The 16,861-nt window shown below is 41.3% G+C and overlaps 1 protein-coding gene across 2 annotated transcripts in view; it reads left to right on the plus strand.

Annotated features, from left to right (window-relative positions):
* SEPHS1 (selenophosphate synthetase 1) overlaps positions 1-13,346 on the plus strand; it is a 23,225-nt gene extending 9,879 nt beyond the window's left edge. For both annotated transcript variants that reach the window (XM_008638370.2, XM_017740410.1), the window contains exons 4-9: positions 631-738; positions 1,582-1,736; positions 2,524-2,614; positions 5,496-5,595; positions 7,140-7,352; positions 12,003-13,346. In XM_008638370.2, the coding sequence (XP_008636592.1) occupies positions 631-738; positions 1,582-1,736; positions 2,524-2,614; positions 5,496-5,595; positions 7,140-7,352; positions 12,003-12,217 (882 nt within the window). In that variant the 3' untranslated portion in view covers positions 12,218-13,346. The remainder of the gene's footprint in view (positions 1-630; positions 739-1,581; positions 1,737-2,523; positions 2,615-5,495; positions 5,596-7,139; positions 7,353-12,002) is intronic.
* The last annotated feature ends 3,515 nt before the right edge of the window (positions 13,347-16,861 follow it).

A 16,861-nucleotide genomic window follows, 5' to 3' on the forward strand; every position in this document is an offset into this window, starting at 1 on the left:
CATGCTGTCATCCCCAGGCAGCAAAGGAAGCACCCCAGTGTGGGTGTGTGCTGGCAGCACAGCCATATCCTCTGGGAAGAGGAGTGCAGACATGGCCTCCAGAGTAGTGCAGGGAACAAACATCTTTCTCATCAAGGACCTGTCTCCTGCATATTCCGATGCAGAAGAGTTACAGCAATATGTTCTTTTTGGATTAGCTTCCTAGCAGTTGTGAATTCTATGCTATGGCCATCTCCATCAGGATGTACAGTTTTGTGCTGGAATAAAGTTAATAACAACATACCACATTAAGTAAACAGAGCTTGTTATCAAAGAAAAGACTGTGGTTCTTAACTTCAGCCTCTCAGACTGGGCATTCAGTCTTAACTCTGGGATTCCTATGGAGTCAGTGGGGAGAGTGTGTTGACCAAGAGAGCTGGGATGAATTCTCTCCATAGCTGTAAAAGGAAGGATACCTGCACTTCTGCATGGGCACATAGCACAGAATGGATCATGCCACGTCTCTGGCTGGGTTTCTTAATGCTGTGGAGTAAGAAGCTGTGTCAGAGTGCAAACACATACTGGAAGCTTTGTTTAAACATTCACCAACAGTCCTGCAGATTTTTTTTCTTGCCTCTCTTTGTTTTTCAGGGACGGATAGCATGTGCCAATGTCCTAAGTGACCTTTATGCCATGGGGGTCACAGAATGCGACAACATGTTGATGCTTCTTGGAATCAGCAATAAAATGACAGATAGGGTAAGATTTTTGGCACTTTATCTTGAAGGAAGACTTAAGCAGTGAAATGTGCTCAGAATGTATTTACCTTTAGTGTATTTTCTTCTCAAAGTTTGAAGCCATTTAAGGAAGAGATGGTCTTATTGAATGGCTCAGTTCATAGTATGGATTTAGCCTCATGAACATTCTGAGGTCATGTGCTAACAGTTCAGTTTTCTGTGGCATTGTAATCTGCTGCCTTCATCCTCACCAAAAGGGGTCCCTCCTTCTGTCAAAGGCCAGCATTTGATTGCCAATTCATGTATCAATCTGGATAGATAATTATGGGTTGGTTTTGCTTTCTTTTTATTATTTTTATATTTCTTTTTATTCTTTCTTTTCTTTTTTTTTTTTTTTTTTTTTTTTGTGGAAGTGGCCAGCATGTATGGTTGTTTTGCAGGAGCAAAAAAGGGATGTTATTCTTAGAAGGATGTAAGCTGAAACTTTGATGGTTGATGGAACCCAAATGCATCTTGATTAAATGTTGCCTTTTAGCACTGCACTGCTGTGGCCGTACCTGGTTACAGCAGCAGGATAGTTGTTCTGAGTTTCCAGAACTCTGATTACTCTTATATGACCTTTTGAAGAATGTTGCTTCGGTGTAAGAGTGAGTGTCTTTGCACCTCTTCTACACAGAGCTGTAAAACCTTAACTTTATGGGTTAACATGCAGTTTTCAGGAGGCCAGACTCTTCCTAAGGGTTGCTTTTCTGTCATGAACTATTTGCCATGAGGGCATTTGGTTGGAGTGGTTAAAGCCCTGGACCACTCTTGCAATGACTAGCACTGCTGTGTATGGAACTCTGACTTCTGTTTTGATCTCTAGGAAAGAGACAAAGTGATGCCTCTAATTATCCAGGGTTTCAAAGATGCAGCAGAAGAGGCAGGAACATCTGTTACTGGTGGCCAAACAGTGTTAAATCCCTGGATTGTTTTAGGAGGAGTGGCCACGACAGTCTGTCAGCCTAATGAATTTATAATGTAAGTTAAATCACTGAACAATCAAAGGCACTGGTCTGAGGGATACAGTAGAAATCTGTTAAGCACTGTGTTGTGATCTTGTGGTGTGTCTCCTGATGAATAAAGCAGTACCTACTCCTGCTTGTGTTTGTCCTTAGCACTTTGTACATATTTGCTTTTTTTAAATAGGATGTCCTTTTACTTCTCCCCACGCCCCAGTACTTTTTGATCCCACTCTCCTTTTGACAGGAGAATTAAGCTTCTAATCTTTAAAGGTAGTGGAGACTGTTTTGAACATAAATTTCTGCCACACTTATACATGCCTTTCTAAACCATGTCCCAATTACCCTGTTAATGGCTGTAGAGAACTACAGAACTGCTGTCTTTAGAGCATTCTGTCCGTTTGACAGTAGCTGATATTGAATATCCCACTGTGGCATGTTACTCTGTACAAATGAATTTGAGCATGATCTTAATGCTGGATATCTTATGCCCTGGATAAAAAAGGTCAATTTTTTCCCTTATCATCTCAAAAAATTGAAAGAAGATATGTAATTTGGTGTGTGTGTGACTGCAAGCATTGTTTTTTTTCCAAGAAAGAAGGATTAGCACTTTTAAAACAAGTTTGCAGTATATTCATCAATAATATTGCATGGCAATGAATCCCAAAGGGTAATTCTGCAATTAGTCAGTTTTTTAACTGTGCAATAAGATGCATGGGTCTGTGAAAATCTAATTATCAGCACTTATTCCTAATAACGTGTTTGAATCTTGCTATATAATTAATATATGAATTCTTTGTTTCCAGGCCAGACAACGCAGTGCCAGGAGATGTGCTTGTATTAACTAAACCCTTGGGAACACAAGTGGCTGTGGCTGTCCACCAGTGGCTAGATATTGTGAGTACACTGCAAAAAAAAGAAATAGGGAAGAGACATGTTAGTTAAAGATGACCTTCCTCATTCCCTCAACATGACAAAGTTCAGCTCAGATGGGAGTGATCTGTCACCTCTCCTCCTTCCTCCTTGATATGTTCTGCCCTTCCCTGCTTGTGTGCAAAACTCCTTTGGAATCGAGGCAGTTTACAGTTTTGTGCTTAGTGAGTCCATCTTAGTTGCACCTAATTCTTAGTTATTTCTCAGGCAGTGCTGTAATAACCAAAATTGTTTACTAACAGAACAACAGACTATCACCCTGGGCAACATTATGCCCTATTCCACCTGCCAAAGTAATTGGCAACGCTCATTAATGGCAATTAGGCCAAGAATGCTCTCTCTGTGTTCTTGGGCTTTCTGCTTGTGTACATGGAAGTTTATCTGCGTTTCACATGTATTGCCCTGTGCATTCAGTAAGAATATTTCTAGCAGCATTATGGATGTAGACATACTTCCATCTGTTACTTCAGGCAAAAATGTAACTACTGAACTGAAAAGTGACTGCAAAATTGGCATCTGCTTATGTTGTCTGGCTCCCAGTACGTGTCTTCCGAATTATAACTGCTCAGTTTATACTCTAAAAAGATGCATCTTTTCTACTTTTGGGACTCCTGAGCCAATAGACTGGCAGAGGAGTGAGCTGGAATCTACTTTGGTTTGGCTGTTGGCCACTGCATTGTCAGATGAATTCTAATTACACAGCTAGTGTTAGCAAAGTGGGAGAGAACCAGTTTAAACCTTCATTGGAGTCTGAAGTGTGAGCAACAAGAGAAAAATATTTTTCTCCTTCTTCATGGGGTCTGGCTGAGCTATTCTGACCTCTTCAGAATCCTGTGTTTTCCACAGATATAAGGATCAGGGCCTCAGATAACCTTGATATGAAAATGAAGTGAAACAACAAGACCCCAATTCCATAGTACGTTTTCTAGCCATAATGTAACTTCTTAACATATCTTCTTGCTGTACTGATAAGCAGACTTGCAAATTAAGGCTATTCTGAATTTCCACATATTTCAAATACTACTAATTTCCTTGACTGTCAAACAAAAACCTTCTGGTCTGAAAAATGAGGACAGCCAGGAAATCAATACTGCTATTATGTGTAAACAGAATATATCTTTGGTTGTGGTAGGAAAATTTCTTAGTAGCTGTGCTACCTTTTCTTTTGCTTTCCTATCATGAATCCACCTGTAAATCAAATTTTGGTGGGGAAATGGACTTCATATTAAAAAGTGTGTGGGAGAAGGTATAGTATAGCAAGTTTATGCATAGGCAAGAAAGGAAAACTGGAGTGTAGAGATATGTATCCTTAAAGGCATGAAAAGGGGTGCTGTGATGTGCCCCTTCAGAGAGGGTTTTCTAGCCCTTGCTGTTGTCTACAGACCCTTCCCATTTGGAAATCTAAGCTTGCTTTTATAACCTGTTTGGGAGTTTTTGCAAACTTTTCTGCCTTAATTCCCTGTTGACTAACCCAAGTATCTGATTGCTGTAGTGGAGAGGAATTTGCCTCCAATTAGTATCTTACCTGTGTTTGTGGCTCTTCTACCCTCAGCCTTTAGTTCTGCTTTCACATCATTTGTGATTTCCATTGCCATCATCTGACCAGTTTCCATCCTGTGATCAGCCTCAGAACTGTGTTTTTGAAACCTAAGGCAGAATAAATGCTCAGGGTTTTTTCAGTCATTTCCAGAGTAAGAATAATCACTATTCTGTCATCTCTATAACAGCCACATCTTATTTTTTGACTTGGTCACTCATTTGTGTAAACAAAAATGCTTTTCTTTGATTGGTAGATCCAGTTCAACCTAATCTCAGAAACTCTGGTCCCACTGCCATTGTTCCTTGCTCTTTAACGATTTATTTATTTTGGCTGACCAGTCTTTCCCCCTTTTGCCATTTCGGGATTCTCTCTTACACCTGTTGAAGTCAGCACTCACTTAAGACAAGATCCTTCCCCAGTGCAGCATCACCTACCACTTCTTAGTAGTTCTTGCACCTTTTGTTTAGTAAGAAGTTTGTTCTATACATTTACTCTATGGAATGGCAGTGTAGGTATTGTGGCTATTTCAGTTCTCTGTAGTTTTATTTTCATTGTAAAAAAATAAGTTGAATCAGTTTGTAGTGTGGCTTTTAAAAATAAAATAGTTGCTTTGTTTCATTCTGGATCTGGAATCGCTTCAGCTTCGAATGAAACAATTGCCCTTTATAAAGGTACTGTTTCCTAAATTGTTGTGAAACCCTTCTGGGACAAAGAGCATTTATGGGAATGTGATGAAGAGATGAGTCCATACCAAACACTGGAGAATGGTTGGAAGATGCTGGTATTAAATTGTAAGGGAGGCTTATGAAACCTAATCCTGAGCTAGAGTGATTATATTCTGCCTTAGGATACATTCCTCTGCCCAGGACTGGTGGGTATCAGTGACCTTTCCTGGTCAAAGTGTCCAGGTATGAAATCAAGAACAATCTCTTAAAATCCCAAGAAGCCAGAAATTAAAAATCTCAACATCCAGCAACAAAGTTATTTTAATTTGGCTGTGGGAGTTCAATCCAGACAGTTGCCTTGAAGGAATGCTTTCCCTGGGGTAGTTTATTCCACTCCACTCAGCTGCTGAAAGCAGGATTTGAGGTGCTTAGTGCCTAATAGCTCTTTAAATAAACTTTGCTGGGGTACAGCAGACTAAGGCACACACCTCTGACTGTGGAACATTTTGCTCCTCTTTAACTGAGTTTAAAAAAAAAGGTACATTTTGGATTAAGGGTTGGGGTTTTTTTAAGTGGTCAGGGTGTGCTTTAAAATATACAGCTGAAAATCTAAAAGAAACATCTTTATTTCATCCATTAGCCTGAAAAGTGGAATAAAATCAAACTCGTGGTAACGCAGGAGGATGTAGAACTAGCATACCAGGAAGCAATGATGAATATGGCACGGCTGAACAGGACAGGTAAGAAGAGATGTGTGTGTTGGAGGGGAGGGATTGTGAGTTTTTTTCAATTCCATACTCAATTTAATTTCACTGCCTTGGGGAATTGTGACACAGCCACTTTGTCCCTTTCATTCTGCCCCATCTTTCTGCTGTTCAGTGTTTGTGAAACAAGCAAATTAAAATCAAACGCCCTCTTGTAATTATACAGCAAAAACACAAAGCTGCTGGATATGATTATGACTCATGTGAGTGCTGCAAGTAACATCACAGTGAGTTAGAGGACGTTTAAAAGGGAAATATACTGGATTTGTTCCTTATCTCTCTACATAGAGAAGGCCTGACAGTGATAAACTTAAAAGAATTTGAAATAGAATAAATAAAGGAAAAGCTCTAAACTTATGTAAGCTTCAATTTAAATTTTAATGTTTAAAATTTTTTTACTTTCTTCTAATTCGGTCTTGTACTGTGCTTTCCACAGTGTGGAATATGTATGTGGAATATGCCTACTTTTCTGTTTGTTTGTCTTTTTCCTGTTCCTGTAGTGGGTTTTTTGTTTTGATTTTTTTTCTTTTAATTTGGTAGAGGAAAGGTTCTGCTTTTACCCTAGAAATTTTAATCCATGATTTCCCTTCTTTGTCCAAAGTATCTTTTGGCAGAGTGGGGAATTGAATTAAATGTTTCCTTACTTACTTCTGAGTTGAAGGAATGGGGATAGTTAAATATCTCTTTTCCCCATTTATTCAGTTTTCATTTCTTACGTCATAGCCCTGGTTTTTCATTCTTTGTCAAAGCCTTCCAGGAAAGATAAATGACCATCATTGTCTTATGGAAAAGCACTCAGTCCTGCTCTTCTATTGGGAAGCACCAAAGAAAGGCAAAGCGTTCTTTGTTTTGTTTTTCTCTACTCTTGTCAGACACCTTTAACAACACTTAAGTACTCTTAGCTGGTGCTATCGTCCTGCATGCAGGGGTGCTCTTTGCCCACCCAGGAGCTGCAAATGCACAGGAATTTCATGAATGTATAGGTGGGAAGGCTGGGGCCCTTCCCCCACAGCCGCAGGCTTTGTTCTTCAGCTCTTAAACTTTGAGTGTCCACATCTCAAGTTCTGATGCCACCATTGCAGAGTGGCAGGGGAAGAGGTGTGAGAAGACTGAGCTGTGTCTGGTCCCTGCCTTTAGTGAAGCAAAGCTGAGCTCAGAACCTCCCTGGCCTCAGCTCTGGGAAGTTTGGATCTGAAGCAAATCCCTGTTTCTTAGACTGCCAATATAAATGAGTAGCACATGGCTAATAGACCATGCTCATAAATTCAACTTCCATGACGGATTTTCAGCATGATTTAATATCTTAAATACAAATGGAATTTTTTAAGTGTTACGTGCACTGTTGGTGAATTCCAGTTCTCTTCAAGCACGATTTTATTTATTTTATTAATTTAACCCAACCTGGTTTGCATTAAAGGTATGCAACTTCATTCAGACTGTGCACAATATTGTTGAAGCATTTTCCTGATAATTCAGTATTTTCTGATTTGGTGGTTTTTTTCCCCCTCCCTCTCTTGTAGCTGCTGGACTCATGCACACTTTCAATGCACATGCAGCTACAGACATCACAGGATTCGGGATCCTGGGGCATGCACAAAACCTTGCCAAGCAGCAGCGAAACGAGGTGTCCTTTGTTATTCACAACCTCCCCGTCCTGGCTAAGATGGCTGCTGTCAGTAAGGCCTGTGGCAACATGTTCGGCCTCATGCATGGGACTTGTCCAGAGACTTCAGGTAGGTGACAGCTGTGCCACCCTCTTCTTTACCTACACCTGCACCTCAGAATTCCATTTCAAACCTATAAATCGCGTGCTGTGCGTTTAGAGTCAGTTGGTTTGGCACCTGGCCAGGCTAATGAGCAGCAGCCACACAGCTGTTCACAACTGACTCCTTCAGCCTGACTTCCAAACCACCATCCTGTCCTGAATGCCTTCCACTCCCCAATGGAACACTGTTACAGAAACCCTGCAACCCTCCAGTTTGCAGTTAGTGATGATTCTGAATTCTTTTGAAGCCTAATTTTTCTCTGTTAACTGCAGAACAGTGAATATCTGGAAATTCCACCACATCTGGCACTGTTTTCTCAAAAGCAAAGCCACTGGCAGTAGTTTTGCCTGACAAAGGATGGTGTTTGGTTTGTCACTACAAAATATAGTGTTGGGTGGGCCAGTGTTGGCAACTGAGGCCTTCTCTGTCCCCAGCATACAGATATCCAAGAATACAGCTTACAGCTTTTCTCCCTTTTATGATATCTGACTTTTAAGGGACCGTACGAGCAGCAAAAAAATAAATGTTGTTTTCTGACCCATTTATTACTTCAATAAAGTTGCCACTTGCAGTGACAGTGAGTACAACAGACTGTACTGAAAACTTGGCTGTGGACAAAAACATTTACAGAGTCATCAGGTGATGAGAACTTCTGATGGTTTTTAAGTTGCCTTATTAAGAGTAGGCTCTTCTCTGATGAGCATGATCACTGTCTTCTGCTGGAATTCTTTCTACTTCACTTTCCCCTTGAATCTTCTATCCTGTTCTATTTTGTTTTTTCTAATTTAGTCTGACTTTTCTTTCTCTTTGGGAAATGGAGAGATGTAGCAACAAATCTGTCTTTTCCTCTTATCTCATTTCCCTGCCATCTTCCAGCTCTCCAGAAGTATTATCCAAGTTCTCTGCAGTTCACAATAGAGGGGGCCCCTTGAAGCAAAACAGTCCGAAGATCCAGAAAAAAGCATCACAGTGAGAGCCATATGCTTTTCCCCTAGTGAATACATAACTTACACTGATGTGCTGAGCTGTTCCTTGGCCATCTGTACTTGAGCAGACACTCTGTCCTTCAGAGACTGTGTGGCTCAGACGATGTGTAACTGGATATGGGATGTGAACCCTTTCCAAGTCCAGCGTCAGTCAGAAGGGAGCAGAAATATCTGGTGGTAGCTTGGCAAGCTGTGTCAATAAGGTTGGTAGCACCAGTCAGATTCTTACTACCCAGGAGCCCACATAGCTGGAGTGCCAGTAGCATTTATTATTTGGAAAAAGCCCAAAAAATAGCATGACATGGAGCTGGAAGTGCAAGGTGCTGTTCCAGGTGAGTGGCTGTAGCAGAGGTTTGGATAGCAGTTGGTGTGGGAATGGTTTAGCTGCAAACTGAGTGCTTATGTCTTCAGAGCTGCCCATCCTGCGCCCTGGGGTATACCCAGTTCTCTTTTCACTGAAGGAATGTAAAATGGTGCAGATGGATGCATTGCTGGGAAGTGGGAAGTGCTTGACTTCAGAATCTCTTTTGGGACTGAGAGCAAGAGGTCTCTGAAATGCTGAGCAGCTTGTGTTGGGCAGAGATGGATGATAATGGGAAAAACAGTGAGACAGATCTGGTAGGTGGTGAACTGTGAGTGCCTCAAAACACCCTGGCTGATTTGATCACAGCATTGTGTTTCTCGCATTAGAGGTGGCCACAGGGATTTGTCAAAGGACAGTGTCTGCCAGATATCCAAAAGATCCATAGCCATGTGTACACACTGACTGGGCTCTGGCTTTGGGCTTGCACTGCAGGGCCTGGTGTGTCAGCAGTGCGCGCTGGGCAGGCTGCGCTGGCACAGCTCCTTAGCACTCACACCAGGCTGTTTGCACACCTCCTGTCCTGCGCTGCATTTATGTGAAGGCCAGGGCCTGCCTTGCTGTGCCTGATACCCAGCTGTGGGGAGGCCTGCTGGGGCTGCTCAGGGCTCTGCTTACTTAACACAGACACTCCTTCTCTATTGGCTTAAACTTCTAGACATGCTCTGTCTGTAGCTTCTTCATCTGGGAACAGATGTTTTTCAGCAGAGTGGGCAGGCAGTAAGAAATTTACTGGAAAACTATTTGAATGGATTTTAAGGATATTGTGGAGTTTTTTCCCCATGTGCATTTGCTGGGCACCTGTTGACAAAAGTCAGTGTTGAAAAGATGTATTATGTCATCTGTTCCATCCTTCAGGCACTCTTACTAGTGGTGTAGTCTCCTAAAATTGCACTTCTACATGATTCTGTGCTCTCTTTTAGGGAACTCTGGTAATGGTTTGAGTTGCAGTCAGGCATTCGGTTTCAAAAGAATGAATTGTTAGACTGGCTTCTTGCAGAGATAAGTCACAGAGTTACTCTGTTTGGGACATTAATACATGTGTGTATTTTTCAGTCCTAACTTTTAACACATCTTTGTGTTTTAACACACAAAATAACTTTTGGATGTCAGATACCTCTACTACACTATAAGAGTCAACTTGGTGTTTGTGGAGATTTGGTGGAAATAGGCAGATAGGTGGAAAAGAAGGGCTGTGTCAGTGCCTGACAAGAGGCAAGGCTAATGATGTCTTCCTGTTATAAGTCATTGTGGGAGAAAGCCATTAGCAGGAACAAGGACTTGGTTTTGATCCATGAACTATTTGTATCTCTGCTCTTAATTACAGAGCTTTGTGTCGCCTGCTTTTGAAGTGTTCTCTGTCCACTTCCCTGCTTGAAATATACTTGTTAAAACCAGCAATGTTCAAAGCCTCTTAGCAAAAAATAAACCCCTTTTGTCCTTACAAAGATAAGCCAGGACAGCCACCAAATATCTGTATCCTTTCAATTCCCAAAAAGCAGAGCAGCTGGGAATGCCAAGAAAACAGACTAGCCTAAAAAACGTGGTGGAGAATCTTAAGGACTTACCCAAAGGGTTAAAGAGAGACTGGTCAGTGTAGCAGAGAAATAACTATAATCCCTGCATACAGGAAGCCTGCTGCTGGTTGAGAGTAGCCCATAGCGTTATTGATCAGACTGGGATGTAGCCAGCAGGTGGGAAGTAATTTTTTCACTGGAAACTGGGATTTTGTACATGTTTTTGATCTTGCCAGAGAGTGATAAAGGGGTAGGTATACAAGTGATACAAAATTGCAGGAAGAGAATGTGTGTAAAAAAAAATGAGTAAAGATTACTTTTCTGCTCTTTCTTATTTCCTTTTTCACCATACTTGCACACCTCTCTTCTGGTTAGTTAGCACCTTCTCTGCACTGCCACTTGCAAACTTCTCCCCTGACTCACTGGCACCATAAGTTTCTCTTCAATTGGATTTAGAGCCTTCCATTGGAATGTCACATAATTCCTTTGCAATTGATTTCTCTGTTACATCTGGAGTAGTTACAGGTGCTGTCATTCAAGCTTATGGGTTTTTTGTTGTTGTGTTTGATGGAAATACCTGGATGTTACTTAGAAATATCAGAGATGTAGGCATTTTCTGGCTGGCACACTTTTCTTCATACAGAATCTAAAAAAATCACTTTCACACTTCCACTTACCCTTTTAATGAACTCCTCATGTTCAGTAGCTGCTTCTTCCTCATAGCCCTAAATGAAAAGTGTCTTTAGTCACCACCGAGGGGACTGTGTGCTTGGAAAAGCAAACATCAAGGTGCCCACGGTGCTGAGGAGTTGTGAGTGGAGGAGGAGGAGGTGGCACCGAGCCCAGGATGGCCTGCTCAGCAGGTGGCCCTTTGCCCCAGGGCTGGCTCAGAGCTGGTGGCAGGACTTGGGAGGATGAGAAAGCTTTGGGTCAAATTACTCTGTAAGAGTAAGTGAGGCTCAGCATGTGCCCAGATTCCGGGCTGTGTGAATCTACTCTCTCCCTGTGTTCTCCAAACATTTTCAATTCACTTGCTAACCTACCTTTTTCAGTGCTCTGGGATTCTAAAAATGGAAGTGCTTTTAGGTTTAACTGTGGAATGGTGAACTTGCTAACTGATTACCTTGCCACTTCTGAAAGCGTTCATTAGTAAATGAAGTATTTTCAATCATGTCTGAGAAAAAAAACTTACAGGAAAGACTAAAAAGGTTAGAAAATTATCAGACAAAGGGGTCACAAGCACTGTCACAGGGAGCACTGGATCAAGCCTGTGTTTCATGTTCTGCCTCTTGCATTCTCAGCAGGGCAGTGGTCCCTGCTTTGATGAATGATTTCATTGCAGGCAACAGGATTACTCACAGAATCAGCTGCCACCAATATGTGGTTACAGGTATCTGCATATGACCTTTATCCAAAACGTTTCTGTGTAGAGGCACTCCGCAGTCCTCTGAGGAAGGTTACAATGCTGGTGTTGTTTCAGTATGTCATTTGTTGGCATCAGTACCATGTCCTTTTGCCAACATCTTTTGTGTGTATTTGGCTTCATTTATCTGAAACTAGACACTGCATTCAGGCACAGACATCTTGCTGTAGAGCAAGAGCTCAGACTTCCACTGTGTCTTTTCTTGGAGTCTTTGGAGTTCATCAGACTCCACTGAAGTCACCAAGTGCTTGTCCAAGTAGAGATCTGGCAGACCAAGGCTGAAATGCTTTGCAGTCAGATGTTTTGATGCTCTGCTCTCTTTCTTTGCAGGAGGCCTCCTCATCTGCTTACCACGAGAACAGGCAGCGCGTTTCTGCGCCGAGATCAAGTCCCCAAAATACGGCGAAGGCCACCAGGCGTGGATTATTGGCATTGTAGAGAAGGGCAACCGCACGGCCAGGATTATAGACAAACCCCGGATCATTGAAGTGGCACCACAGGTGGCCACTCAGAACGTGAACCCCACACCCGGTGCCACCTCTTAATAGAGATGAAATAGCTGTTTGTTTTTGAATAGATCTATTCCTTTATCATCCTACAATTTAAAGAACTGTAAAAAGAAAAGAAAACTTGTTGTGTCTGCACATCTGGTGGCCTTAGGTCAGTTTATGAGTGGATACAAATAATAAAATAAAATCCATTGCCTTTTTTTCCTGTTACATTAACTGAAGATGCACCTAATCTTGAGGCAGCTTCTGAGTTGAGAATTATATTGTTATCCAATACTGTTGATTCATTTTGAATCTTTAGACACTTATCTCTTGCCGCATAGGCTCTTTTTAAAGGTGCTTTCACGTAGCACAGACATTACCAGTAGTAGTGTCGAATAGCAGTTTGTGTCCTTTCATTATGTGTGTATTTATCATGAGTCTAATTTTGATGCCTTGAGTGATATTCCAGAAAGGCAATAAATTGACAAGCGACACAGTGGGTTACCCTGTAGTAAGAGGTTGCATGATTGCATTCAATCTTTGATTTTTTTTTTTTTTAAGTTTTTTTTTTTTTTTAAGTTTTTTTGTAAGGTTTAGTCTTACCAAGAGCATCTACAACCCTGGACATTGCTTGGTAGTGCACTCAGTTTAAACAGCAAGTGCTGACTTTTTGCATGGAAAGCGCTTCAGAGTCGAAGGAGTCATTTTGAATTTCATTATTTGTAGATCTGACAATATTTACTGTATTATCAATGATTGTTTTCTTTATTGATAGTAAGGACAAATAAATTTTTTTTTTTTTTTTGCAACGTGATTGGATGTGCTATAGTGCAACAAAGGTTTTGCAGACCAAAAGGTTACTGTATAATATTCATTTACAATTCACTATATAAATAACTACACAAATAATTTTTAAATATAATCAAACTAAAATAAACCTCTGTTCTGTGGATGGTAGTGTTTAATACATTTTATATTTTGTATAGTGATTACAAGCCTTTTTTGTTTCTTTAAAAATCAGCAGCTGTTTAGTATAATTCTTAGTATTATTTTGTTCTTTGCTCAAATACAATTTTCTGCACGCTTTTGTGATCTGTGTTTAAAACCGACATTGCCAACAATGCAGCTTGAACTTAAGCTTGTTATTCAAAATAAATATTTAATTTTTTTTATTGCTCTTGTATAAGTGCATCAACTTTTTTGATTCCTAGCTGAATTATTCACTGGAAAGAGGAGAAATCCTAATTTTTTTTACGTTTTATTGCATGTGTGATTATGTTGATAATTGTGATCACTCCTTTAATCAGTTCTCCAAGCTGTGATGTCCAGTGGTAACCTTGAGTAAAGCTGAGGGCAAGTAGGTTATCTCCAAGTGTATTACCCACTTGATTTGTTTATTTTACTTACCAGCACCAAGTCTGCAACATTCTGAATTGTTTCCTCTGCAAGTGTTCCTGTGCCTGCTGTCAGCAAGAGCAGGGCTGGTGGAAGGGAAAAACCCGCTCTCCCCACCCAGCGTGGGGACCTGCCCCTTGCAGCAGCCTAAACGCTGACCCTGCTCTGCCTAGACACTCCCAGCCGTCCTGAACGGCACTGAACAAACTCGTGAAGCTTCTCCCAGGTTCTGGAATTCGTTCCTTGATATTCAGACCAGCAGGAAGAAAATCTTGGATAATCGTTACTGTGGCAAGAAATACAAAGGCTTCTGTTTATGAAAAATGAGTCACTGGTTCATCTCCAGTCTTGTGCATCATGCAAGGTTTAAAATTCCAGTCTTCCTCCTAGTGGCATCTCTGGCAAAACTTGGCTCATCTTTTTTCCACTCAGTAAGGTTCTCAGCAGACACCTTTTGCAAAGATAGAATTTTTTTTTTTTAATTCCCCCCTTGTGAGTAGCTTAAACCACACAGGCCCTCATTCTCCTTTTCCTGGAAAAGAAGTTCTGATAGTTGTGGGTTCACCACAAAACCTCAAAGCAGTAACCAAGTTTTTTACTGCTTTGAGGTAAAAAAAAAAGTGTTAGTTTTTTCATGGCAGTTCTGAAAATAAAGTAACAAAAACCAGTTGTGCAAAAAATACTGATTTAATTCTTTTTTTTCCCCCTGCTGTTTTGTGATGTTTGTTCTGTTCATTTTCTCTGTGGTCGTGAGCAAGACTGTATTTATATAGGTTATTTTAGTTTTAAAAAACCCTAAGTGGATCAAATGGGTGCAGAACAGATGAGTACTTCTGCATGGAAGTGCTTGTTACAAAGACCTGCTGTATTTGAAACTGGCCCTAGATGTGTGTCAGTGCCCCTCCGGCAGAAGAAGGTCCTGGTCGGTCGATGCTGTTGCGTTTTTTCACTTGTTATGATAATTGGTTCATCAGCCAGGTGTGAAGCCAACACTTGTCCTTCCCTAGACGTGCCCTGAATGGCAGAAGGTTCATCTCCAAGGGAGGGTGTCTGAAGGAGGCTGCTTATCTCTGGATTTTCGGAGGAAGATTTCTTGTCGCGGAGGCAGCTGGAGGCTGGAGGCAGCTACAAGGAAAACCCCTCGGGTGAACTGCCTTCAAAGCCTCTCCTGATGCTTCCTGATGGCTGGAATTTACATCCCAAAGGGCTTCCTGGTGCGCCGCTGAGTGGGTAATGAATTGGGAAGTCCTCTGTGAGCATCACCTTTGTTTACGAAGTTTTATGATTTGTTTTGCTAAATCAGAGATTGTAGATCACAGCGAGCTGTAGGAGGATATGTTGTAAGGGACTGGCAAGTCCTAAATCCTTCATCTTTAAGCAAGACGCTTATAGATTCCTCTTAAATGACGGGTTTTTTGAGATGCTGGTGTCAAAAAGCTGCGAGAAAGCAACAGTGAACAGTTGTTTTTAGTAGCCATATCCAGTCATTTATACAAACATAATGTACTTTGCATACACAGGAACCTCTGCGTGCACCAGCTCCTGTCCCTGCCTGTAAAACTCCAAGTTGAGAAAAGAGTGGAGAAAAAAAATATTTCTTTAAAAAGAAAGAATTTAATAACTGGAATATTCACTAGCCTAATCAATACATTTGATAAGTAGCATATATTCTTGGAAAGTTTGTAACAAGTTCTTGCTCTTTAACCTGTTGTTTTTCTCAGTCTTTTGCTTTCCTCCGCTGCATCAGGGAAAAATAAAATCTGTGGCGGTATATAAAGCCAGAACAGTTCGGTCCTTTTTGTTAGGTATTATTTTGATTTCATGTTTTGCTCTAAATTCAGGACTGAACCTTTTCTAACTAGGAAATAATGAAAATTAATGTGACAGCTACAGTGAGGGCAGCAAACCTGAGTGACCATGGGGGAGTGGATGGGCACATTGGCTGATATTTACTGCCTCAGTGATTTTTCAATGAAAGTCGGGTGAACAGTTGGGAAGAGTCACCCGGGTTCACATCTGCATCCTGACCATGGGATGTGATTTCAACCCCTGTGACTGGTGCTTGAAAAGGGGAAAGGTAACAAAATACCCTCTTGTTCAGCCTTTTGGTAGGTTTTTTTTCCGGCTGGGTGGTCATGAGGGAGAATGGGATCCCTTCAGGGAGCTGTGGACATCAATAGGAACATCTCCATGAAGGAGACTTCTTCCTGGCTCGCTGGCTGCTGAGGCTGGCTGGCACTGCAAGAGCCTACTATGATTGGGAGTTTTTATGCTCTCTGCTCAGAGCACTGGTGGATCCAGCTGTCTCTGGAACTTCCAAAGGGATCTGTGTCTATAAGGAGTGGGTGGGCACCCCCAGCACAGAAGTTTGGGACAGCTGGAGAGAAGCCTGGCAGTAGCTCCTCCTTAGGATAGGGGTTGCCCAAAGCTTGGAATTCAGCAGAGGCCAGGAACTAAAGTAAAGCCCAAAGCAGAGAAGTCATTGAGACCCTTGGCCTTCTCCATGACCTTTGTCACTATGCCCCTGATTTTGTTCTCTGTTGAATCCATATCTCCCTTTCCCTCCTTTTTCCTTCTATGTATCCATAGAAGCCCTTCTTGACTCTTCTGGTGATGAGAAATGAACCTGTGCGTTGGTGGTGGATTTTGTTGTTCTTGTTATTGTCTCATCAACATCTGTTTTCCCTGGCATCTCAGTTAAAAAAGCTAATTTTGCTGAGTTGGAGCAGCTGCCACTTCCCACCACAGTAAATTAAGCTTTCAGAAGACCTCATCTTTGGAATTACAGTTCCGATCATAATGTGGATTTTAATAGTCAATTGAGATGCTTATTAAATTATAACACTGTGCATTAGGAACGTTCCTATGCTGCTGGAGGAATCTCAATCGTTTAGTTTTTATTAGTTTTGTGATTTAATGAACAGAAAACATTAAAACGAAAAGCCAAATGCAAACCATCTGTATAAAAATGTTCTATAAAATTCAGGAAACTGACAGACATAGCTGTAAAAGTACTTTGCGAAGACACAGCCTCTCTTAAATGCCATCCATTTTAATACAATGATTAATGCCACCATCAGTTTCCTTAACAAAGAAAATTTCTCCCTTGTTTCTTTTCCTGGGTTCATGAGATTCAGCCTGTATTTCAGTGATGCTTATCAGTGGACTTGAAAATTATTTACTCTGGACTGTTTAGATGCAAAGGATGGGGTTTTTTTCATGTGTCCACACACTTCTAGTCCTAGGGGATGCGGCTACACCACAAGCAGCCCCCGTGTCTCGGGCCAGCAAAGCCAGAGAATG

The sequence above is a fragment of the Corvus brachyrhynchos genome, unplaced genomic scaffold, assembly GCF_000691975.1.
Source record: "Corvus brachyrhynchos isolate BGI_N302 unplaced genomic scaffold, ASM69197v1 scaffold307, whole genome shotgun sequence".
Lineage (NCBI taxonomy): Eukaryota > Metazoa > Chordata > Aves > Passeriformes > Corvidae > Corvus > Corvus brachyrhynchos.